General features: G+C 40.0%; 1 protein-coding gene across 3 annotated transcripts in view; it reads left to right on the top strand.

Moving 5' to 3' along the window:
* Window positions 1-22229, top strand: part of LOC146367260 (low-density lipoprotein receptor-related protein 8-like) — an 83941-nt gene that overhangs the window by 29395 nt on the left and 32317 nt on the right. For all 3 annotated transcript variants that reach the window (XM_084913225.1, XM_084913226.1, XM_084913224.1), the window contains exons 3-5: window positions 1010-1132; window positions 11439-11567; window positions 19770-20159. In XM_084913225.1, coding sequence (XP_084769351.1) covers window positions 1010-1132; window positions 11439-11567; window positions 19770-20159 — 642 coding nt within the window. The remainder of the gene's footprint in view (window positions 1-1009; window positions 1133-11438; window positions 11568-19769; window positions 20160-22229) is intronic.

Raw genomic sequence — 22229 nt, 5'->3', positions numbered from 1 at the left:
AGAAGTTGCAGTAGTAGGAGCACTGCTAGGAAAGCCTTTTGAAAAATCTTAATCTATTTCTTTACAGCCCCTCAGCTAGATTTAAGCTCCCAGGACAACTCTAAATGCTATATCTAATTTGAAACATCAGTGCCAACATGGGAGCCAGCTTTGAAACAGTCGTGGCAGCGTAACAGCACCACAGATCGCAGCTGAGGGCTTTTAGCCAGTGATTTATTAGACTGTAGCACAGGTCCAGCTGAGGAAATTGAATGGCTCTGCCCTCTGCCTGTATCCGACTCTCTTGCAATACTAGCAGCTTAGGTGCTACGAGTGGAGAGTACTTTTTAAAAATTTTATTTTATGTGTGTGTGTGTATCTGTGTCAAGAGTTCATGTTTTACGTTACACTTTAAACAAAGTTGATGAGAGTTTTTTGGATGGTAACAGTGAAAAGCTCTCGGCTGTTGGTGAAAGTTTTCTTCTTGCTTAAACAGGCCTTTTTTCCTGACACGTGTTTTTTTGATTTCCAATTCTCAGCACGCCTGACATGTTTATCAGCCCGTGGCCTTGCTGGCGTGTAACTTTCCATCGTAAACAGGTTTGCGAGGTAAAAGGTTTAACCTCCCTGAGCTTGTAGTGTTCGGCAATCAACATCCATTTCACTGCTCTGTGATGGAAAACCTGAAGGAGAGATTAGACTGTTTTTGGAGATCAGCAGATTGAGGGAGGGGGAGGAAGAATGCGGAGGGAGAGGCAGTGCAATGAATAAAAGTCAAGAAAATGGGGAAAGTGTAGATAATTAGTGGAGGATATCTGGAAGGAGAGCATGCACTATAGAGAACTGCACAGGAATAATGTAAGAAATGATGAGACTGATCTCTGATGAGGGGAATAATTGCAGGGATTATGATAACTCTACCAATTTCATGACAGAAATCAAGTTCTGCTGCAGACTATATATGGCTTTAGCTATTTTTCTAACATCCTTGATTCTTTTCTGCTCTGTCTGTGCTTCTCTGTCTGAGCAGCCAGGAAAACATGTGCCCCAGCAGAGTTTGCTTGTTTGAATGGGCAGTGTGTCCCAGGACGCTGGCGCTGTGACGGGGAACCAGAGTGTCCGGATGGGTCCGATGAGGCAGAGGAGACTTGCAGTAAGTGAAATCATTCAGCTGATCACATTACTTGTAGTATAAAGCACTTTGAATTCAAGAACCAGACCATTTAGCATTCACCATCAAGATCAATTTGAAATTTGGTTTCAACTTAGTTTTATAGCACAGCTGGTGTCATGGTCACTTTATGAACATTGTACACACCAAGTCAAGCCAAGTTTAGTCAATTAATGCACAGAACTAGAGGTTATTTCACAGTGGTAGTGTTCTAAAAGGCTAATAAAGTAAAGTATATTGCTAGTGGGGTTTTTGGGGTATTTTGTGTGCTGCATTTAGATCACACCCTCTTCTTTGTGGTGTTGCCTCCTGTTAAACCTGTACTCAAGTTTTTAATTTCCTTCGTTATCATGGCTGTGATGGCAGTTAAGTTATCCCCCCTGCCTCCACTCGCCCACGCACTTCAGTATTCAGCAGTGTCTGATGCTGAGTGCAATAAAGGCCTTGATTCGTTTTCTGCCAAGCTGTTAGAACCTGGGACATCTGGCTGGCTCACTTGTAGACCCTGCCAGTCTCACTCTCCCACACACAGATACTGACAGCGTTAGGTGAGTTGACTCCATATCCAAGCAGGGACTCAAGTGTGGGAGGCTTGAGCCCGTTAATTGTTTTCCATCTTTGACTGATAATTTTCTCTTTCTCCCCTTGCTGCTTGAGACTCTCTTGAGGTCAAACATCAGACAAAGCACAGAAATAACCTCACTCATACATAATAAGCTCTTAAGAAGAGGTAGAGAATAAATGCACAACGGAATATAGCTTCAAAAATCTGTTCATTGGGCAAATGATATCCTCAGTAATATTACATTAATAATAAAACTGTATTAGAGAGTTTAAACATTACAGAATCAGCACATAATATGTTTATATGTATGATTATGATCAAAATGATAATAACAATTATATTGAGATCACAGTTATTTGTCACAATTAATCATTGATTTTAGTTTATTTGAACTTTCATGTAAACATAACACATTCACATTCATTTTAAGTTTGTGTTAGATCTTTGCATAAAAAAATGGTCCCTCTTTTTTACCTACATAAAGTGCAGGTCTTAGAAGAACAATAAAATATATAAATTAGCATAAAATAAATCAATGGGGAACTGTGTTCACTTTTACATTGTGGTACGTGCCAGTTAATGAAAAGTTCTTTTATTAAATAAGGTGTTTATTCATGTGGCCTAAGTACATCTCCTACAAGCTACATATAAAAAATTTCCCTTTCATTGTACCTGCATGATAGATGTGAATAAAACAAAGTCCTCAACAGCCCTTGTTTTGCATACAGTATTGCCACTTTGGAGAAATAACCGAGCGAGGGGATAATCTTTCCTCCAAGTAAGGTGACTATTTTCCTGAAACCTCAGTTACTTACTGTATTCATTGAACATATTTTTGGGGAGTGCACTGATGAGTTCACTTTGTCTTTATGAGCTGGTTGGATTATTTAAACATCTGAGCTGGTGTTGGCCAATTCACGTTGGCAAACATGTTTTCTTTCGTGGCCTTCATGCATTCAATTTTGTGGTTCGTTTTTCCATGAGGGGTTTAAAGGTTCTATAAGTAAGATTTGTTTCATCACACTTCTGTGTTTGCTGTAATCTGAGCTTCATTATTCAAGGTTTTGAGCAGAGGCGAGCAAACTGCAGCAGCAGTTTTCACGATCATGAGCTCAGTATCAGTTGTTCTACTGTAACATATCAGGGTCATTCAGTGTATTTTATAATGCTAGTGTTGGCTAATGATGTTAGATGGATTTTTTCTTTTTGTTGCGTTCTAGTGTACAAAAACTTTGTGGCTATAAATAAGCTTTTATTTTTCTTGAAATTGTACATTTTCTAATTTTAAAGATCTGATGTTTTCTGTCTTCTACCATGAATAAAATATGGGCTTATGAGATTTTCAAATGGTTTAGTTTTTATTTACATTTCACAAATGTCCCGAGTTTATTAGAATGGGGGTTGTATATATACAATGCCTTTAATAACAATGTTCTGCTTAAGCTTTCAGACATACTGGGGCAGGTTGGTATTGGTTCAAGCTGATAATGATGTGATGTCTGAGGGTGTTACTTTGATTCTACCCACCTTTATCAAGCATTATGTCTTTAAACTCTGCCTTAAATTTACAGTGGGATGGTGTTAAAGTGAATTCAAATGAGTGTGGAATAAATGAAAGAAAAAGCCAAATGAATCTTTCAGAGGATGTTCATTCTAGTTTTGTTACATTTTTCTTTGGCTGTGAGTCGGTTTGATGAATAATGAAGCAGCCTAGCAGAGCATCTAATGTCACTTGCTGAAAAGTTGAATGCGAGGAGGGAGGCACGAAGGGATCTCTGATGGATAACAAGTTTATATTGGAAATCCAATTAAAGATAAATGAAGGAAGGATTCATCTCTTGGCTGCAGAATAAAGAGATAAGGATCTAGGTTGAGAAGAAAGCCATTTATATGGAAATCCCATATGGATTCAGATGATGCAATGGAAAAAAAATCAGCTGTTGCATTTTTTTTGCTTTTCTCTACAAACAAAAACCTGTTCCAAAAAAAAAAAGTTTATTTCTTTGTAATATATTATTTTTGCCAGTCTAGACTGATACTTCATGTGCAGGAAGAGGGAAACATCCTTCTTCCTGCATTTCAGGTCGTGCTTACCCCGCAGCCTGCAGCCCTGCTGATTATATGTTCAGAAGAGAAGCATCAGATCAGGCCTACATCCTGAACAGAAGGATTGCTAATGAGAGCCTCTTCATCACAGCTGTTTTTCTGCTTGAGTAAATCCAGCTGTGTCATTATCACTCTGAAAACGGAACGAAGAAAGACTCAAGGATGGACATTGTTCAAAATGCATGGAGCATCTTAACCAACAGCAAACAACCCGCTCTTGAGTGGCTGCCGTATCAGGTATCACATTAACCTTGTTTCACTGGTAAAGTACCTATCTGTGCCATTCACTTGATACAGTTACAACCCTATAATGAGAAATTTACATCAGTCGGCAAAAAAATCAACGAAAAAAACAAGTCAGCGTGTTTTTTCTTTTTCCTGAATAGGGTAAAGATGAAAAAACAAACTCATCACATCCGTGTTTTGATCAACATTCCTTTTCCATGCAACGCTATACTTTGAAATCAGAAGCGTCACATGTATCAGTCAATTAGGCTGCGCTAAAGTATAACAACAAACAGAAGCTTGCAATTTCACACAGACTGCATTCAATCTTCGATGTGACAGAGATATACAATTTACCATTATATAAACAGCAGAGAGCAGTCACAGCATTGCAGTTTTTACACAGTTTCCTTACACATAGCACGACATACAGCTTAAAACATCATGCTTCGGTTATTCTCTTGCCTGATGAGTCAGGAGTTATACTCACAGAAAGCCTTCGTCTTGTTTTTCATTCAGATCTCCTGTATGTTCTGTTTCAGTTTCATGTGCTCACAGATGTACAGTCAACTTTGCAGATGTACATAACTAAGACATTTTTTCATCGGTGCTGCAGACATCTGTGCCAGAATCATTCACTGACTGGATTCCCAATTACACGCTGGAGTAGCGTTTACACTGCTGTATTAAGAATTCAAATTCGGGCCACACGGAGTTAGTTACTTGCAAGCCCTGAAAAATGAATCATGACTCTTTGGAGGAGCACGTGAAGCATCAGGGCTCACAGTTTTTGTATTAGATTAATGTGTAGTCAAAATGGAAGTTGGCCACTGCAGCCAGATGTGCAGCTGCTTCTCTGTTTCCTCACCAGTGCAGTGACATTTTATGCACTCTCAGCCACCAGAGACACTTTTTAGGATATAAGGGGAGGAAGGAAATGCTTCTTGGTGCTTTCTGGCAATATTGCTGAGACCAACTTGATTCTGCATGTCTGTTTGTCCTCTCTGCTTTTAAATTTCTGAAAACTGACAGGAATTCACAGTGTTTCCTCTTCCTTTGGGATTCTTTGAATATGAGGTGACAGAACCTTGAAATGCTGCGTATTTAACAATGTGGATTGTTCAGACAGGTAGAACTCTCTCCTTTAAATCCACAATATTGTGTTTTTAATTTAGTATTCTGAGTGGATTATAGATATTTCTCTGAAGGAGGTTTTGATGAAAACTTTCTTCTACAAACCACTTTGTAGATATTGAGCTTTTTCTGTGGGAGTTAATAACAGTGCATGGCTTATTTATTGACTTTATAGTAGGGAAACTGGAATTACTTATACTGTGTGCTATTAATTGAATCATTTAAATTGCCTTGTAAGTATTTGCTGGTAGATTTACTTTAGGCTGTTTAGAAAGGACTTCATAAATGCTGAGTATGCACGTATTTGTGTGTTGTTTTGCTCTGTTGATCCCTTTGTCTTTTTTATACTTTGTTTGTTAGCGATTTGCCAGTTTTAAAAGTGGGTTTGTTGTCATAGCTGTTTCATTTGCAAGCTGCTGTGAGGTTTAACTCTTAACAGAGTCTGATAATTCCAGGATTTAAAGAATTATATTTTTATCCATGTTGCAGTTACTTTCTCTATTACACAGTCCCAAGACTTAATAAGAGGAAACAGTTGCACTTCACCTTAGTTAGACTCAAACAGTTGTGGTTTGACTGGATGCTTATCATGAGCATGTGTGCAAGTAATCCCTATGAGCAGAAAGCTTAGGTTTTAGGTTTATCAAGGATATCCGTAACATGGTCGTGTCAGGCACACAGCTCTCGCTGTGAGCACAGCAGCCTCACTCACCTGCTGTTTAAACCTTCTGTTTACAAGGAACAACCAGTCAGAAGAAGTCGGCTTAAGCCATTTTAGCTGCTTAAAGGGAGAGAAGCAAAATGACCATTTTTTAGACAGTGGATGAACTGAGGCTGCACCAAGTTCCAGCATCGTGGTTTATTTGTAAATGCAAGAATATAATTTTAGAATTGAAACGAGCTCAGTAGTTCTACTCTATTTTTCTTTAGTGTGTCAAAATGAAAAGAGAAAGGTCTATCACAGTTTCCCAAAATCTCACTAAGTCACAGTTTAAGTCCTTGAGAAATATGAACAAGGTGAAGATGTGCAATATTGGCAGTAATCCCATTTGAAGGACAAATATACCAAGTTTATAAATCCACTCATGTATTTTTTTTTTTTTTAATCTGGATTGCTGTAAATGGTCTTTCGTACGTGCTAGCTCTATGATGGCATTCAAACTAGTTCACTCTCTACCCACCATCCACTATCTGCTGGGATTTGACACCAAAATATTAAAATACCAAAAATAAAATAAAGTACCAATATTTATTATTATTTAATTTTACCGTATTATTCTGGCTTTATTTAACTGATGAGGTAACAGTCAGGGAGCACAGCAGCACTTAATATAAAGCAATAGTGCATGCCACAGCTCATTACTTGCTAATGTACGTTACTGAAAATAACAGTTTCCCATCTTGTAGTCGGCCAGAAGCAAGCATGTTCTCTGCTGTACCAAATCTATAATTCAAGTTCACATGGCCATGCTAACCCAGTTTAATGAAGCAGTGAATCTGAGAATGACTCACGGTATCTGAGCTTTTTTTGCTGTCTTTTTTAGCTCTGAGCCAGAATGACTGCGTTATCTTCCTCACCATCAGAGCCCCCAACACTGACATACACAGGTGCTAATGCCTGAGACCTCGCCTGAAGCATATAGAGCCGAATGGATGCACACATCAAAGCCTTTTTAGCACTGACATTTGGAGTAGAGGGCTAGAAACAGGCTTCTGAAAAATCTCGACATTTTGAATGATTATTTCTAGGGTTTAATTGGAACACGTTACAAACAGCAACCATCTATATTAGGTAGACATGCTTTCACAATAAGCTGAGTGCATATTTACAAAGCTGTCATGAGCTGGCTGCAGGATGAATCGATGCGATACATTATCTGCTATCATATGCAAAAGAGACAAATGTGCTACAAATGATTACTTGCATGGCACGCTGTTGTGTAATGTAACATTATGATGGTGCAGTTCAGTATATCAAATCAGGTGAATACATTTTCAGGCCTTTTATTTATCACAGTATCGTTCCCACTGACAGCTGACGAATTGAAGAGCTTCTGCACTTTCTCCATTCGAAGCCAAGTTTCAGGTAAAAAGCTGTCAGTAATAACAAGGTCAGTTATGACGATCAAAAGGAAAAATAAAGCTATTACACCATTGAAGGGTTGAAGTGAACGCAGCTTTTGGGTCTTGTAAAAGGTGATAAATTCTAAACGCATCTTCTGCCAAGATGACACAGTACAGACGAAACCTCATTTTTCACTCAGATGGTAAACAACAGTCTGATTCTCGGCTTGTCTGTGAGTAATTGGCTTTTATTAAGTTGCCTCTTTTACAAGCAAAAAAAAAAATCTCATTATGCATCTTTATAAAATCGCTAATCTGTAGCTGTCACAATGAGCAGTGAGGTACCACTGCTTTGTTGTAGTGAAGTCTGGTTTCTTTGTTTGGATTTGGGAGGAGTGGAGCTCACGCTTCATTAAAGAGTCATCAGTTAAGAGGACAGGACAGCTCGCCCTCCGCTTGGTGGATTCACATTCTGCTCGACACTGTGCTCTGCCTGCCTGTCCTCCTTCATCTCCTTCCACTTACTTTGTATGGATGGCTTTGATTTAGCTTTAGGATAAAAATCTGAAAGGTCATGCAGCAGTTTGTCTCTCCCTTCCTCCTTATATACAGTGTCTTGCTCTGTGCACAACTCCCTTCTTATAGATTCTTTTATGCTCTGACGCTTTCGTCTCTCTCTACTTTTTTGCTGCTCTCTGCTAACTTTTAAAAAACATTTTCAAAAATTTTCTCTGTCTGACTGACATTAGTCCAGCTCCCTCATACAGTATGTTATTTCCTCTGCCAAAAATTCCACCTCGTCTGCTTTTTCATCGTTTCATGTTTCATGTTTCATGTATTTCTTTATGATCCAGCCTTTCGCTCTTTAACTTTACTCCGCTATAATCGTTTCAGTGATCAGTCCTTGACAGATGGCTGTGAAAAGAAACACATACAGTGTGTGATTCATTAAACATATCACAGAACCTAATGATTGAATGAAAAGCTTTGCACAGCTCGTACACCTTCAGACTTCTTGCACAGCAGAGCTGTGAGGTAGAAGAGGCCATATCTGATTACTCCTTTTATTTTTTACTTATTCCAGTCTAATAGCATGGCTTTATCTAGGATATTTTTTAGTTTATTACATGTCTGTGTTGCTGAGTGACAAAGTAAGCTTTTTTATCCACTTACCTCACACTGCACTGTCTGTGGACTGAAAAACAATTGCAGGTAAATGTCATTGCTCCACTCTTTAGAAACAGCCTAAAAATACTAGACTCCAAACTTTTTTTTCCCATCTGGGGTGAGGACCTTGCTGTGTCAGCCATCCTCCCTGCTCACTCTCCCCCGCCACCAGCTGTCAGGAGAGAGCGGCAAATGTTGAGACCTGCCTGTCATCACATTAAAAAATAATATCAACACAAATATCAGCATTTTTACAATTAAAATAGATGAATACGTGACACCCCATGGTCATTTCTGTATTTTCAGAGGGAAGGAATCTGTAAGAATAAACAAATAGTTTTAAATGCTGACATTATATTGTAAGAAATGATCAAGAAAGCTTCTGGCGGTACCTCAGTGTAATCTTCTGTGTAGTTGACATAGAACACACACATCAATTATCGTTAACGATCCTTACAGGTCCTGTCTCCATGTCTGGGATAATAGATCATTCTGAGTAATTAATGAAGTGACTATTGTTGTTTATATACAAATGAGCACAACTCACCTCGGAGACGATCATTCACTTTACTGTAAATTGAGGCTGCTGGTGTGTAATAAACTCAGAGGGAAAACTGTTGGAGCCAATAAATTAAAGTTCAGCTCCTGCTGAAGTTGGACGTGTTGCAATAACTGAGATAATGAAACCCTGCAGACTGCAATGAGGAGGAGTTCCTCATTCTGGAGTTCCCGGAATAGCTTCTACAAACATGGCTAGACGAGGATCAGCATATTGACACTAGTTGTGACACCTTATTGTTATTTGTAATTTATATTGTTCAATGTTCTCTCAGTTTAAAATGTAGTGTCCAGTGTTAGGTAGTCTGCTCCTTTTGCCCCAAAAGATTTAGCTGCAGGGAATATGTAGCTTCCAAAGTTTGATTCATGTGACCTTTATTGCATTTCTTCCTGTTGAAGTCACAGTGGCCAAACTGCATAATAATATTTATTATTTAAAGACCATTTTTTTAGAGATCCTTGTAAGTAAATTAGTGTTTCTGATAACCTGTATTGCTGTGACTTTGAAGTGTTCAACACAATACAGGGTGACTGTACACAATTATAACTGCTTTATATTTTATTTGTGTTGCTGAAATGATAGTGATACTGGCACTGCAATACATATACTGTACTAAAAAAACGACTAACATGCAATTGTCATAGTTAAAATCTTCTGATTATTGGATTCGTAGGGCAGCATGGTGGTGCGGTAGTTAGCACTGTTGCTTCAAAGCAGGAAGGTCCTGGGTTGTAGTCCCCCCTCTGGCCGCGGCCTTTCTGTGTGAAGTTTGCATGTTCCAGCGGTGTCTGTGTGGGCTCTCTCCAGGTACTTCTTCCCACAGTTCAAAGACATGCAGGTAGTGGGGTTAGGTTAATTGGTGATTCTAAATTGCCCATCTATGTGAGTTTAAATGTGAATGGTTGTCTGTCTATGTGTTAGCGCTGTGACAGACTAGGGACATGTCAGGGTATACCCTGCCTCTCACCCTATGACAGCTGGGATAGGCTTCAACCTTGAATTAGATAAGCAGAAGAAAATGGATGGATGAATAGGTGAGTGCATGGATGGATGGATGGATATTGAATTGACATTAAATGGTAAATGGCCTGTATTTGTATAGCGCTTTACTAGTCCCTAAGGACCCCAAAGTGCTTTACACATCCAGTCATCCACCCATTCACACACACATTCACACACTGGTGATGGCAAGCTACGTTGTAACCACAGCCACCCTGGGGCGCACTGACAGAGGCGAGGCTGCCGGACACTGGCGCCACCGGGCCCTCTGACCACCACCAGTAGGCAACGGGTGAAGTGTCTTGCCCAAGGACACAACGACCGAGACTGTCCAAGCCGGGGCTCAAACCGGCAACCTTCCGATTACAAGGTGAACTCCCAACTCTTGAGCCACGATCGCCCCATTACATAAAAAGAATTCAATTTGATCATAAAGGCGGCTTTCTGACTATACGAGATTAACTATATGGACCTGGTTTGAAAATCTTGGGAGACTTTCTCACTTTCTGGTTCAATTACCCACAATGCAATTCACACCTAACATTGCTGGTGATAGCACCACGATTCTCTTTAGCTTCTTAAATTGGTATTCGTTAAGGATGTTGTTCTCACTTATCACACCACACAGGATCCTGTTATACCATTGTTTGTCAGTTTGTGTACAGCAAGAATATAAATACCAACTATGATGTGTAGCTGGAAAATTACACCTTGTATTGCTAATGGAGTTGACATAATATGTGGAAAGAATTATGCTTAATTGAATTAAAATACAATTAGCTAAAAAGGTAATGAGGATAAATAGTTTACTTAAAAAAGTGGATAAACAGTTAAAACAGCTTCTGTCACACTATGTCCAGCAACTAAAGCACAGTTGTACCAATATCTGCGTGAATCTAATTTATAGTGCTAAATAAGACGACCGAATATCAACCACAAATTTTTCTGAACACGTTTAATGAGTGAAGCTGATGTTGGGTAACATCATATCGTACCCTGTGTCAAAAAGGCTTTTAAGTGGCATTTTAAATATAATAAAACACTCAAAAAGATCGATAATTGGCATGCGCGTCTGATTTCTTTCTGGAAAGCTTAAGGCTGCACTGTAAGCAAACATGTATAATTAACAACATGCTTCATATTAAACGCACAGTAATCTGGATCAAACCGACCCTGTGCCAACTAGAGCAGATTGGCAGGAAAAGGAGGAGGGGCTAGGTTGAGCTTTTGCTTTATAGCCAGCCGTGCATTTGCTGTATTTCATGATCTTCCTGCATGTTTCTTGAGAGGCAGCCCACGCAGTAAAATCAATTGGCCAGGGTGGTGGAGTTTTGGATAATTTTTTTAAGAGCATTGTGGGGGTGATAAAAATCAAGTCCAGCTGTGTCTCTTGGTAGTTGTTGTTGTTGTTGCCTTTATGGACCATAAAACTACAGTAATCTCCCTATCTCTTTTATCTCTGCCCACAGGCAAACAGACGTGCCCTCCAGAGAAATTTGACTGTGGGGGATCAACTAACAAGTGTGTCTCGTTGTCATGGAGATGTGATGGGGAGAAAGACTGCGAGAATGGCGCTGACGAGGAGGACTGTGCGTCTGGTGAGTTTATCCGAGTCAGTTCACTTACCATAATGAAATAAATACCCTGATCAGATGGTTTTACTTCCACGTTTAACCACTGAGTGCATTTGCAGAGGACATTTTGGTCCAGATTTCACCAGTGATGGATGTGCAGAAGCGAATGACTCGACAAGCAGCCGAATAACGAGAACCCAGATTCCCCCTGTTTTGTATTTCATAGGGTTTTATCTTTTCTGATCTCACTTATCATCCAAAGGCGTGCGACATTAAAGCGCAGTGGGGAACACTCGTTATAATTAGATGGATTTGAAGTGAGTTTTGAATTAAAGCCAGCTGCACTTGACAACAGTTCCCTTTGATGTGGAACGATCTTTGGTGTGAAACCATCAGATATTCGCAGCTTTCTAGTGATCTTTGGACGTTTCTGTCCTTTCCAAACCTCAAGTCTTCAGTCTTTCCACTGCAGGGCCCTCACAACCTTAAAAAATGACATCACCTCATGCCCAGCCAATCAGGCAACTCAATCGTGCGGCTACCCCCACCCCCAGTCCCCTGCAGGGACTATCCTTGCCCTACTTCTGAGGAGCCATGAAGAATTGGCTTCTTCTCCTTCTTTCTCTCTCCTCTGCCTCTTCACGTCAAGAAGAAATGATTGAGGCAGCAGAGCCGTGGGGGGTGTGATGTTTAGACTTTGAAGATGGCACGTGGCAGCAAATGCACAGAGGGAGAGAAATAAGCCATCTCCTTATTATCCTATATTAATGACGATGTTCCTCTTTTTCTGGCATCTTTAACTCCTCGGTTGTTTGGGTGTGTGTGGGTGTTGAGATCGCGTCTGTCTGGCATATAAGCCATTCATGTTTATTTGTTAAGAACACAGCCAATTTTGAGTTTTTATTTGGAGAGGAAGCCTTATCAATCTGGCAGAAAATTAATGCATAAATAGAAACTGTTGCATATGTATTAATACTCAGCTCCTTATGGCTTTGACTTATTCTTCAATGATCAGCTTGTGAGTAGCTTGTTATGGACTCAAGGTTTCAAAGAGGCCCCACACACTCACTGCAGAGCAAGTGGTAGTGATTCCATCGACTTTAGATCTAATGCCTTCTTAGCTTAGATGGCTTTTCATAGCACTGTCCATTGAGGCCCGGTCTAGCCTGGGCTAATCCTTCTTTCATTCTAATGTCTGTATTGATGTGGCAGTCTTAAGCCTCTCAGTAGTGACACGAGAGCAGGCAGCAGGCTGTCGCCCACCCAGGCAGAGGCCAGAATACCTCTAGAGGGAAACTCCTCTCAGTATGACCACTTAGAATAAGCTCTCTCCAGTACAAGCAGAGCACAGTGCTAGATAGCATCACAAATTAGGCCTATTAAATGCTGCTCGGGCCAGTTTATCTGATGATTGGGCCCAATGCCAACCTGAAAGATGATGTTTAAATCAAGGACACGAGGCTTTTAAATGTAACCTTGCAGCTGATCTGCTCTAGAGGTACTAACCATTGATTTTGCAGTGTTATGTCTTTAGTCCATCTCAGTGAGCTGCACAGTGATTCCAGTGTTGGGCTATACCTGATTGATGTGGAGTAACAACACTAATAGTAGTGTGATGTTCACAAAACAGTTTAACACATTCACCTTTGAGGTTTGCTTGGCAGTTTTCATTAGTAAATAGTGTTTATCCTGCTCTTATTACTGCAGGGATTCTCAGTAAGGGATATTTACTTTTTTCTTAAAGTACTGCTTTACATTACTCAACTACTCCTGTGAGAAAGCAGTTCATTAGATTACTTATACATACTTCTCATTACTCCATAACAAGACTGAAATGCATTGTTACATATTTACCAGTTAACAATACAAGTTTTTATTGACAAAACCACAAATCCCTGTACCTAGCCTAATGAGAGCGTACATACCAGCTTTCTCTTGGTATTTAGATTTGAACACAAAGCCAACAACAAAAAGCTAACAACAAAAACCAGCCCAAAGAGACTTCAAAACGATCTCCACCGTGATTCTACTGTAGAAACAGAAAAGGAGGATTCAAGCCTGACGGCTCATCACTGCCTTTCTTACCTGTTAAAGAGCTTTGGCTGCTGGGCTGCTGTAAGAATAGACTGAGCTTTAACGTCACTCTGGATTCTTCACTAGCTTTGTGTTAGCATGCTGTTTGTGTAGATGTCTGTGAAGAGCTGAAATTGTGTTTGTAGCATAATGCAGTTGTTTCTCTAGTGCAGTTTACACTTTACCATCATGCTCAATAAAATAAAATACAAGAAAAGTAAAAGCAATGTTCTCATCTCCGTTCCACAAAAAATTATAGTCCGCTCCAACATTGTCCTCCAACTGATATCAAAACAACAAAGTCAAAACAATTTGGATGTAAAATAAATGTTTTTTGTTTTTTTAACATATAGATTTTAATAATCACTGTATGTGTGATAACGTTCATACAAAATTTTATTCAGATTGGCCAATGTGTTAAGGAAGAAGAAGTATTCATAAAGACGTATATACATAAATACTCTATGACCATGATAGTAAAGACAATAGAACATGTATAATATTGGAATATTAATACAGAAGATCAAGATTGTTTAGTTTGTTTTACAGTTTTAGTTTTTTGTATTAAATCTGTGTCAGTCAAGACCTACTTTTTCATGACCTTTCAAAGATTTAAAAGTAAAACTTTTTAATCAACACTACGTATTTTCAGTTACATTTTGCTCCCAACAGCTCAGCTAGCAGGGCTGCAAATATATTTCTAAATCTCTCAGTGCACATGCGATAATTGGATATTTTAAACGATAAATTGAAGATCTGAAACCCCTTCAGCACCACTGAGCATCCAAAGTTAAACAGATTCACCAAGTGCAAACAAATTCTGCTACCATCTCTGATCATATAAGACCTTCGGAGCCGATTAAGCGGATTCTGAACAAAACCAAAATGTGTTTAGGTGCTGCTTTAGAGCTGTTCTTAGATTGTTTGAGTGCCCAAAAATCCCCTTTCACCAGGTCCAGGATCTTTATTTCTCATAATTAGTTATTATTAATCTCTGGTTCTCTTCCACTGCTTGTCTTTTGTTCTGTCTCACTTCCCTCACCCCCAACCAGGCAGATGGCTCGCCCTCACTGACCCTGGTTTGCTGGAGGTTTCTTCCTGTTAATAGAGAGATCTTCCTTCCCATTGTCGCCAAGTGCTTGCTCATCAGGGGTCGTCTGATTGTTGGCGTCTGATTGAACTGAATTGGATCGAATTGAATCAATTGCTGTTAGTTTATTGAGTTCATCTATTTTGCGCGACAACCACAAGGGCTAAGCCACATAGCCTGCTAAACTTACCTAGCTAAGCACCTGATGTGAAGCTTACTTAACCTGACTCTTAACTGTTTACGTTTAAAGGCTCTGGTTTCTGTTTAGACTGAATTATTATTGAATTATTGACATGAACCTACATGGACTAACTGGTGAATCATTTAATATAAACTTAGTGACCTGGGATACTGCAGCCCTGTCTGGACCCCACTGGGAGAAAATTAAAAATAGCTCATTCTAGTACTCACATATCAACTCGTATTAACTTCACTGCACTTGTAGCATCCTATTTGGTTGTCAAAAAGGTTCACAAAGAAAGTATTAATCACATGGAGCTGCATATGATCAAATATCTGAAAAGCAGAGAGCATGTGTTGTTTGTCTTGTGCCTCACTATGACTCGGAAAATAGATGCTTTGAGGGGCAAACTCACATTTGATTGGATATTCTGTGTAAGTTGTGAGAAATACTTTCGACACAAACTTCCATTTTGTGATTGTTACGTTATACTTTTGAGCATGCTCACAAGGAACACGTTTCTTCTTTTCCAGCTCTTGTATTTACTGAGCTATAAGCAGGCAAATTGTACCCCCAAAACTGACTAAGCGGGAACCTCCTCAGTCAGCTCCCGCACGTTCCGCTATTAGTAGAAATTTACGAAGTGCATAGCGTGCCGCTGACTGGAAAAAGTAAATCTTGCAGAGGCATCCTACTAATTGAGTCATCCACATGCTGAATTATGTATTAAGTAGAATCTAGCCCTCACCAGAGAAAGCTTTCCCTGATCAACATTACATTAAGCAGTAACTCTGGAGAGGCTCCGCAAGAAAGCTGGACTGTAGCCTCAACTCTCAGCATGTGAAGATTTATGTGCATTTACTCCCCAAGCATTTTTCCGAGCATGTCTGTCAACTGGGATCTACTGCAAGGCACTGGAACCAGTCTGGAGTTCTGTGTTTTCATCTTCTGTGTGTTTGCAGTTGTGCTAAATGTCAGCTTGGGTAGCCTGCCTGGTGCATGAATATGATTTTTTTTATTTTACAGTTATCTTTCCGCTTGATGTCTTTATTTAAATTTAACATTTCTTGGACAGTATGAAGCAAACAGACAAACCCTGCATTCCTCACAGCTGTCTCACTGTCCCTGGAGTGAAACTGAGCTGGGTAAAACTGAGATAAAGCCTTCACAAAAGACCATTTAACACATCTAAAGGGGCTTGTACTGACAAAGTTTCTTCACAATTACATTCTGCTAATCGGAATCTAGACAGGTTTTCAATTTGGCCAAACGGCAGCTATTTTGTCTCGTATCAGTGCTCATTGTGTGTCTCTTTTGTCCTCACCTATTGGCCCTCATTGAACCTACGTTTTCAGGCAGTAATGATAACACGGACACTTTGACTCCCATCTTGTACCCTATATCATGTCCTGATTGTTTCTCCGGATGAGAGAGTTGCCCCATCTTTGTTAAAACTGTGGTTGTTCAGTTATTATGTGTGTGGCATTACAGGAAAGGGCAGTCACTGAGATATTTCCCTGGTGAGCCACTGTGACCCATGTGAACTAGCCAGCAGTGTGAGTTTGTGTGTGTGTGTGTCTTTGAGTCACCTTGCTGCAGTGAACCTTAATTCTCTAAGCAGAGCAGACAGGTTTGAGTCATCTCTTAAGTTTAAAGTTATGAATATCTATGAGAAAGCTAAGAGGACATTAAGCTGTATAGAAAGTGATGGACAGGTATTTGTGTGTCAACAGATAAAAATACATAAAGCTTTTGCATGCTAACATAAAACCTGGAAGACTTTATTCTCATCTCTTTTCTTATTTTTTCCTCTTTTCCTACACTCAAAATAATTTCCTTACCTTTCACACTTCATTTCACCTTTTTCCCCCAACACACTCAGACGCATCTCACACACACTTACACGCATGCACGCACACACATGCGGTCCACACTTATCAGTTGTAATGCTAACGTGAGTAGAGCGACCAGTCATTTCTTCCCACTACATCTGAGCCGTTGGTTGCCGCTGGCAACAATCTCCCATCATCAAAGCTGCCAGAAGAAGTTAAGTGGGTTATGCTGCCAACCTCTGACTACCAGAATGGTAGTCGTAGGAAAGCTTCTCCCAGCAAAGGAATTAAAAGGTAGTGGTAGCATTCAGCTGAGTGCCACCAGTATAGTATAAAGTCCTCAGTGACTTGATGACTTCAAAACAATAAAAAATAAAAACAAAAAATCTCAGTCTGATAGAACAGGATACGTTTAGACCTCAAAGGGTTCAGGGACATTTCACCCCCAAATCAAACGTATATATTTTTTGTCTCTGGCCTGTAGTGCTGTTTATCCTTCTAAATTGTTTTGGTGTGAGTTTGTACACTTTTGGAGATATAGTCTGTAAATGTGTTTGCTTTCCCTTCAATGTAATAGAGCAAAGTCAAACATGCTTTGTAGTGCTAAAGTGAGGTAAACATATCTGCATCACTCAGCAGTTATGTCTCTTTCAAGAAGCGTCTGACCCGGGTGCTCAAAAAACAGAGCAATTTCACAGAAATGCACCCAAAACGGTGCCACTGTTCATCTATGCGTAACAAGAACCTCATGTTTGTGTCAAGTAAACAAAAAAGGCTAGTGTGCTCCCACTGCTGGTTCCAAGCCTAGATAAATGGGAGGGTTGCATCATAGAGGGAGTCTGGTATAAAACTCTATGCCAAGCCAATATTTTATTGTTAGCCTCATCAATGCCTTAATATTCTAATTAGGAGAACAAAACAATTCAACTTGCAAAAAAGTTGAGATAAAGCTCCTTGAAGTGAATGCAGTCAATATTGTATACCTGGAGGCACCACTTTGACAGCATTGTCAAAGGACAGTTCTATTTATTTTGCTCTGATGTAGCAGAGCAGGTCATCCACCAATCAGGAGACTGATGGATCCATCCCTGGCTGCCCCAGTCCAACTGCCAAAGTATCGTTGGGCAAGATATTAAACTCTGAAATGTCCTGACACCCGATGGATCTATTTGGTGTATTGAGTGTGTGTGTGTGTGTGCGGAAAGCACTTTGAGTGCTATAGTTGAGTAGAAATGTGCTATAAGTACTAGTTGTACTTGGCCTGTCATTTAAATGACCTTACCATGAGATGTATAACCAAACAAAATGCTGCAAATTCATTTTTTAATGATCTTTTCTGCTTTTACTTGTATAAAAAGAAAATCGTATAATAAATCTTACTAAACATCCACTGGGTGAAGTGCTTGTTCCCTCTGTGATTTATTTATCATTTAAAACCCACTGCCTTGTACAACATCATCAGCAGATGGTCTGTGGGCTCAAAGTTGCTCAGAAATCTTGAAATTCTGTCCCAACTGGAATTCAACCAGGGCACTGATGTAAAGTGCTAATGGCCTTCCCCCTGTGTAATAACGCACTTGTTCATTGAATCTCTTTAATTATTTAGTGCCAAATTAGTATACAGTGTGGGCAGAGGCATACCGGGGAAAGCAGACACATGAGAATCAGATGCAGAGTCTTTAATATTAATAACTATAAACCCTGTCGCTGAACTGAATCCATGACACTTATGTTCACATCAGTTGCTTTTTCCCAAGCTTCTGAGGCAGTCGTGTTCATATCAGTGAATTAATTAACAGTGATGTTAGCAGAGAAAAGAAGAGATAGTAACTGTAACATATGGTGTGATTACGTAGGATAGTAAGTAAGACACTATCTTGCATCCAGTGTTTTTGCTAGCTTAAGATGTGTTCACCCAGTTTAACTGAGAAGCAGTGGTTTCATGATGTTTCATGATGTATATTAAGATGTTTAATTTCTGCTCTTTTATGCTATAAGCTTCTTTTCATGCTGTTTTGTTGCATTGTTTAACTGTTCAGCTGATCACTACCTTTCACAGCAGTGATGCTTTTGATGCAGAAATGCTGCAGTTTAATCTGCAGCTATTTAAAAACTTCCCCCTGCTTTGATCAGTAATAGCCTATCCCAGCCCTATGACAGCTGGGATAGGCTCCAGCGTTCCCCGCGACCCTGAAAAGGATAAGCGGAAGCGAATGGATGGATGGATGGATGGATGGATAGTTTAAAATAGCATGTATGCTTGATACTCAAAAAATACATGGTGTCTGCTGCAGGTCAGTGACAATATGCTACAGCTTTACAATTTGCTGATTCTGTGTAAAATGTAGCAAAACAGCAATCCTTTCCAGTAACCAGCTGCAGCAGCCAAAGGCACTGGCGTTAAAGCTGAACTCCCTGTGGTTTGTGTAAATATCAAATCCTTCCTCTCCCCATGCCGGCCTCTGAGCACCTATGGGCAAACAGCGGGTTCCTTGGCTTTCTTCGCATCCAGAGTGCTTTCAGGTAGACATGACTAGATACAGAAAAATACCCTGGAAAAGGTAGGAGAGAAAGCCTCTCACCATTTTCCTAATCACCGTTATCCTTCCCAGCTTTCTCTTTGTCTCTGTTATGTTATTGACTTTTAGCCAGTCTGGGAAACTATTTCTGTGTCTGTGCCCATCTGCTTGAAATGACTTTAAGCCAATAAGTCTTCGGTCTTACTTGCTCTCAATGCTCTGCAGCTCTAGCAAGACCTGAAACTTTTATATTTACTTATTTGACTAAAAGTGTACAGTTCTCTGGTTACGAAAGTATTGCATTTTAGTGTAGTTTTATGTTGTGTGAAAGCAGTCTGCAAAAGATTAAAAGCAACGGCCTTCAAACAGATTCCTCAGATTTCCTTTTCAGCAGCTAGAGAAGACAGGGTAACGGTTTCTGCTGCACAAACTGCAATCTGATAATAAATGCTACACCGTCCCTGCTTCACTGTCATGAGAACCAAGCGTGCAGTCCCTCATGTGAGTTTTGCTGTCTCTGTTGGTCCTCAGATGCCAAGGCCTGTCCCAGCGGTGAGTTCATGTGTGCCAACCGCAAATGTTTAGCCACCGTCTACGTGTGCGATGGTGATGATGACTGCGGCGATGGCAGCGATGAGCTGAAGTGCACCTCCCCTCTGACTTGTGGGCCCAACCACCTCCGCTGTAACACTTCCGAGTGCGTGCCGCTCATGTGGAGCTGTGACGGCGACCCCGACTGCTCCGACAGTTCAGACGAGGGGCCTGAGCGCTGCGGAGGTGATGGAGCCCCATACCTGCCCAACCGCAGAGCTAACTGCACCAGTGGGGAGTTTCGCTGTGCCAATGGCGAGTGTGTGCGACTGACCTGGAAGTGCGATGGAGATCCTGACTGCAAAGACAAATCTGATGAGTCAGACTGCCGTGAGTGTCTTGTTCTGCTTCCTTTCTTTCTATGTGTTTGCTTGTCTCCCAACAACTGTAATCTCCTACATATGTAACCTTTTTCTCTTTTTAATGTTGCAGTAGCTTATATATGTTCTCTGCTGCGTATAACTATGTCGATTCAAAGCTGTCTTCTCAGCTTACAGTGATAACAGAAAAACGCTGCACTGTCTGAAAGCCTTTCGATACATATAAAATATGTAGCAAGGTTGAGAGAGATTACATGTAAGCGTGAAAGGAATAAGCTACGTATAACATCCCAGCTAGCACACAGAAATGCTTATGTGCGCCTTTGATGTTCACTGTTAAACCCACAATGCAATATACATTCATATTCATAGTTTGTTAATTACAGATAATTAAGGAGGAAAAAAGAGCTACATCTATTGCAGAAATATAAGCATGCAAAATGGAAGCATATTTTGCGCTTATTCTCAGATGAGAAGTGACATAATAGTGCTGAATTCCAGATGAAAGTTGGAGATAGTGGCCGAACCCCTGGAGTGTAGAATCTGGTGGTGAAGCAGAGTTAGCAGATGGCTGATGGAGACATTAGTTGAGACACGTTGGAGAACCCGGATGAGATCGAGCGCCAAGAGATGGGGAGAGTGAGAGATGAGAGTGAATTAAAAACAGGGCCTTGCAGCTGATTGGCTTGGAGAACACATGCAGAAAAACCACTGGACAAGAGCAGCCACATTAAATTTGATAATGTGAATGTCCCATGCTGTGTAACATAGAGGAATAGACACTCAAAGGGTCTAATTCAAAAAGTGTTCATGCAGAAATCTCTGTTTCAGAATCACATGTTTACATAAATAACGGCCACTTATAATCAGCCGTCATCTTCAAAGCAACTTTGAAGATTGACTCCATCTTATTGCTGTCTTGCTGGATCAAGACAGCAATAAGATGGAGTCAATCTGCTATCAGTTTGTGATTGAATAGGGTCAAGTTGGCAATTACATACAATCTGTGTGGGATAAATTGCAAATCTGCTGCTGTTCCAGATCTGTTGTCATCTTATACACAGAAATTCACTTTAGCTACTTACATGTGTCAGTCTAGCCAGAAACTCATAGATTAGTGAATTCAGTAATTCTTATGTTTCTAGCGAGTTTTTCACAGATTTTTTAAATATTTGTGTTTTCTGTTTTTTTTGACAGGTGCTCTAATAAAGCTATTCAGCGCTGTACATACAGTTTTACATATTTTAATAAGCAGCCTGTTTCTCTACTAGTTTTCACCAATTCAAAGGCCAAAACAGAAGAAGAAACAAAGTTAATTTTGCACACAGTTGGGATTATACCTCAGGCTTAAATACTTAGCATATCAAAACCGCATTCATTAAAAATGCTTTCATCCTTGTTGGATGAAACTTGTATATCACTTACATGTCCCATTTATGCATGTCTTTTCAATAATTGTAGTAAGTTTCTTATCTGAGGACTGACAGTTTAGTCGGTCCTTGTCCTGCACCTGCTTCCTTCCTTTTCCATTAACTTTGATGTCAAACTTTTTCTGCTTTCTGTAGAAAAAGGAAACCTGGTGGTCATCAGGTCACTGACTGTTTCACAGCTCATGCAACATCCACCTCAGTTACTGCAGCCCAAATCTTACTTGTGTCCAGCTGTTGTCGCTTCTAAGTAAAGAAAATTGAAAGCAGTACTTTTTCTGTCTTCTTTCTCAGACATGATTGCTTCACTTTATTTTCTCATGAAATTATTCTTTTTTTGCTTTAGGCTTTTGTACTTTCACAGCTTTAACTTCAGACGTTTCACTCCATGATACATCTCAAGGTGCATTTGCTAGCTAATAAAGAAATAAGGGCATTCCAGTTTGCAGAAAACAGAAAGCACATACCGAGCAATTTTAAATGACTCTGACTCACTAACATACTCCTGCTGGTATAGTTAATGATGATGAATCCAGCAGTAATATTGAATGTGGACCTATCTGGGGTACAGGGTAATAGCATTTCTACACCCACATTAGTGAATGAGACACAATCTGAGAGAGCGGTGAGGAACTCTAAAAACCCATTAAAAC

The sequence above is a fragment of the Perissodus microlepis genome, chromosome 18 (genome assembly GCF_051167445.1).
Source record: "Perissodus microlepis isolate ML-2025 ecotype Zambia chromosome 18, ASM5116744v1, whole genome shotgun sequence".
Lineage (NCBI taxonomy): Eukaryota > Metazoa > Chordata > Actinopteri > Cichliformes > Cichlidae > Perissodus > Perissodus microlepis.
Note: the sequence above shows the minus strand (reverse complement) of the source record. Positions and strands in the feature narration are given on the sequence as shown.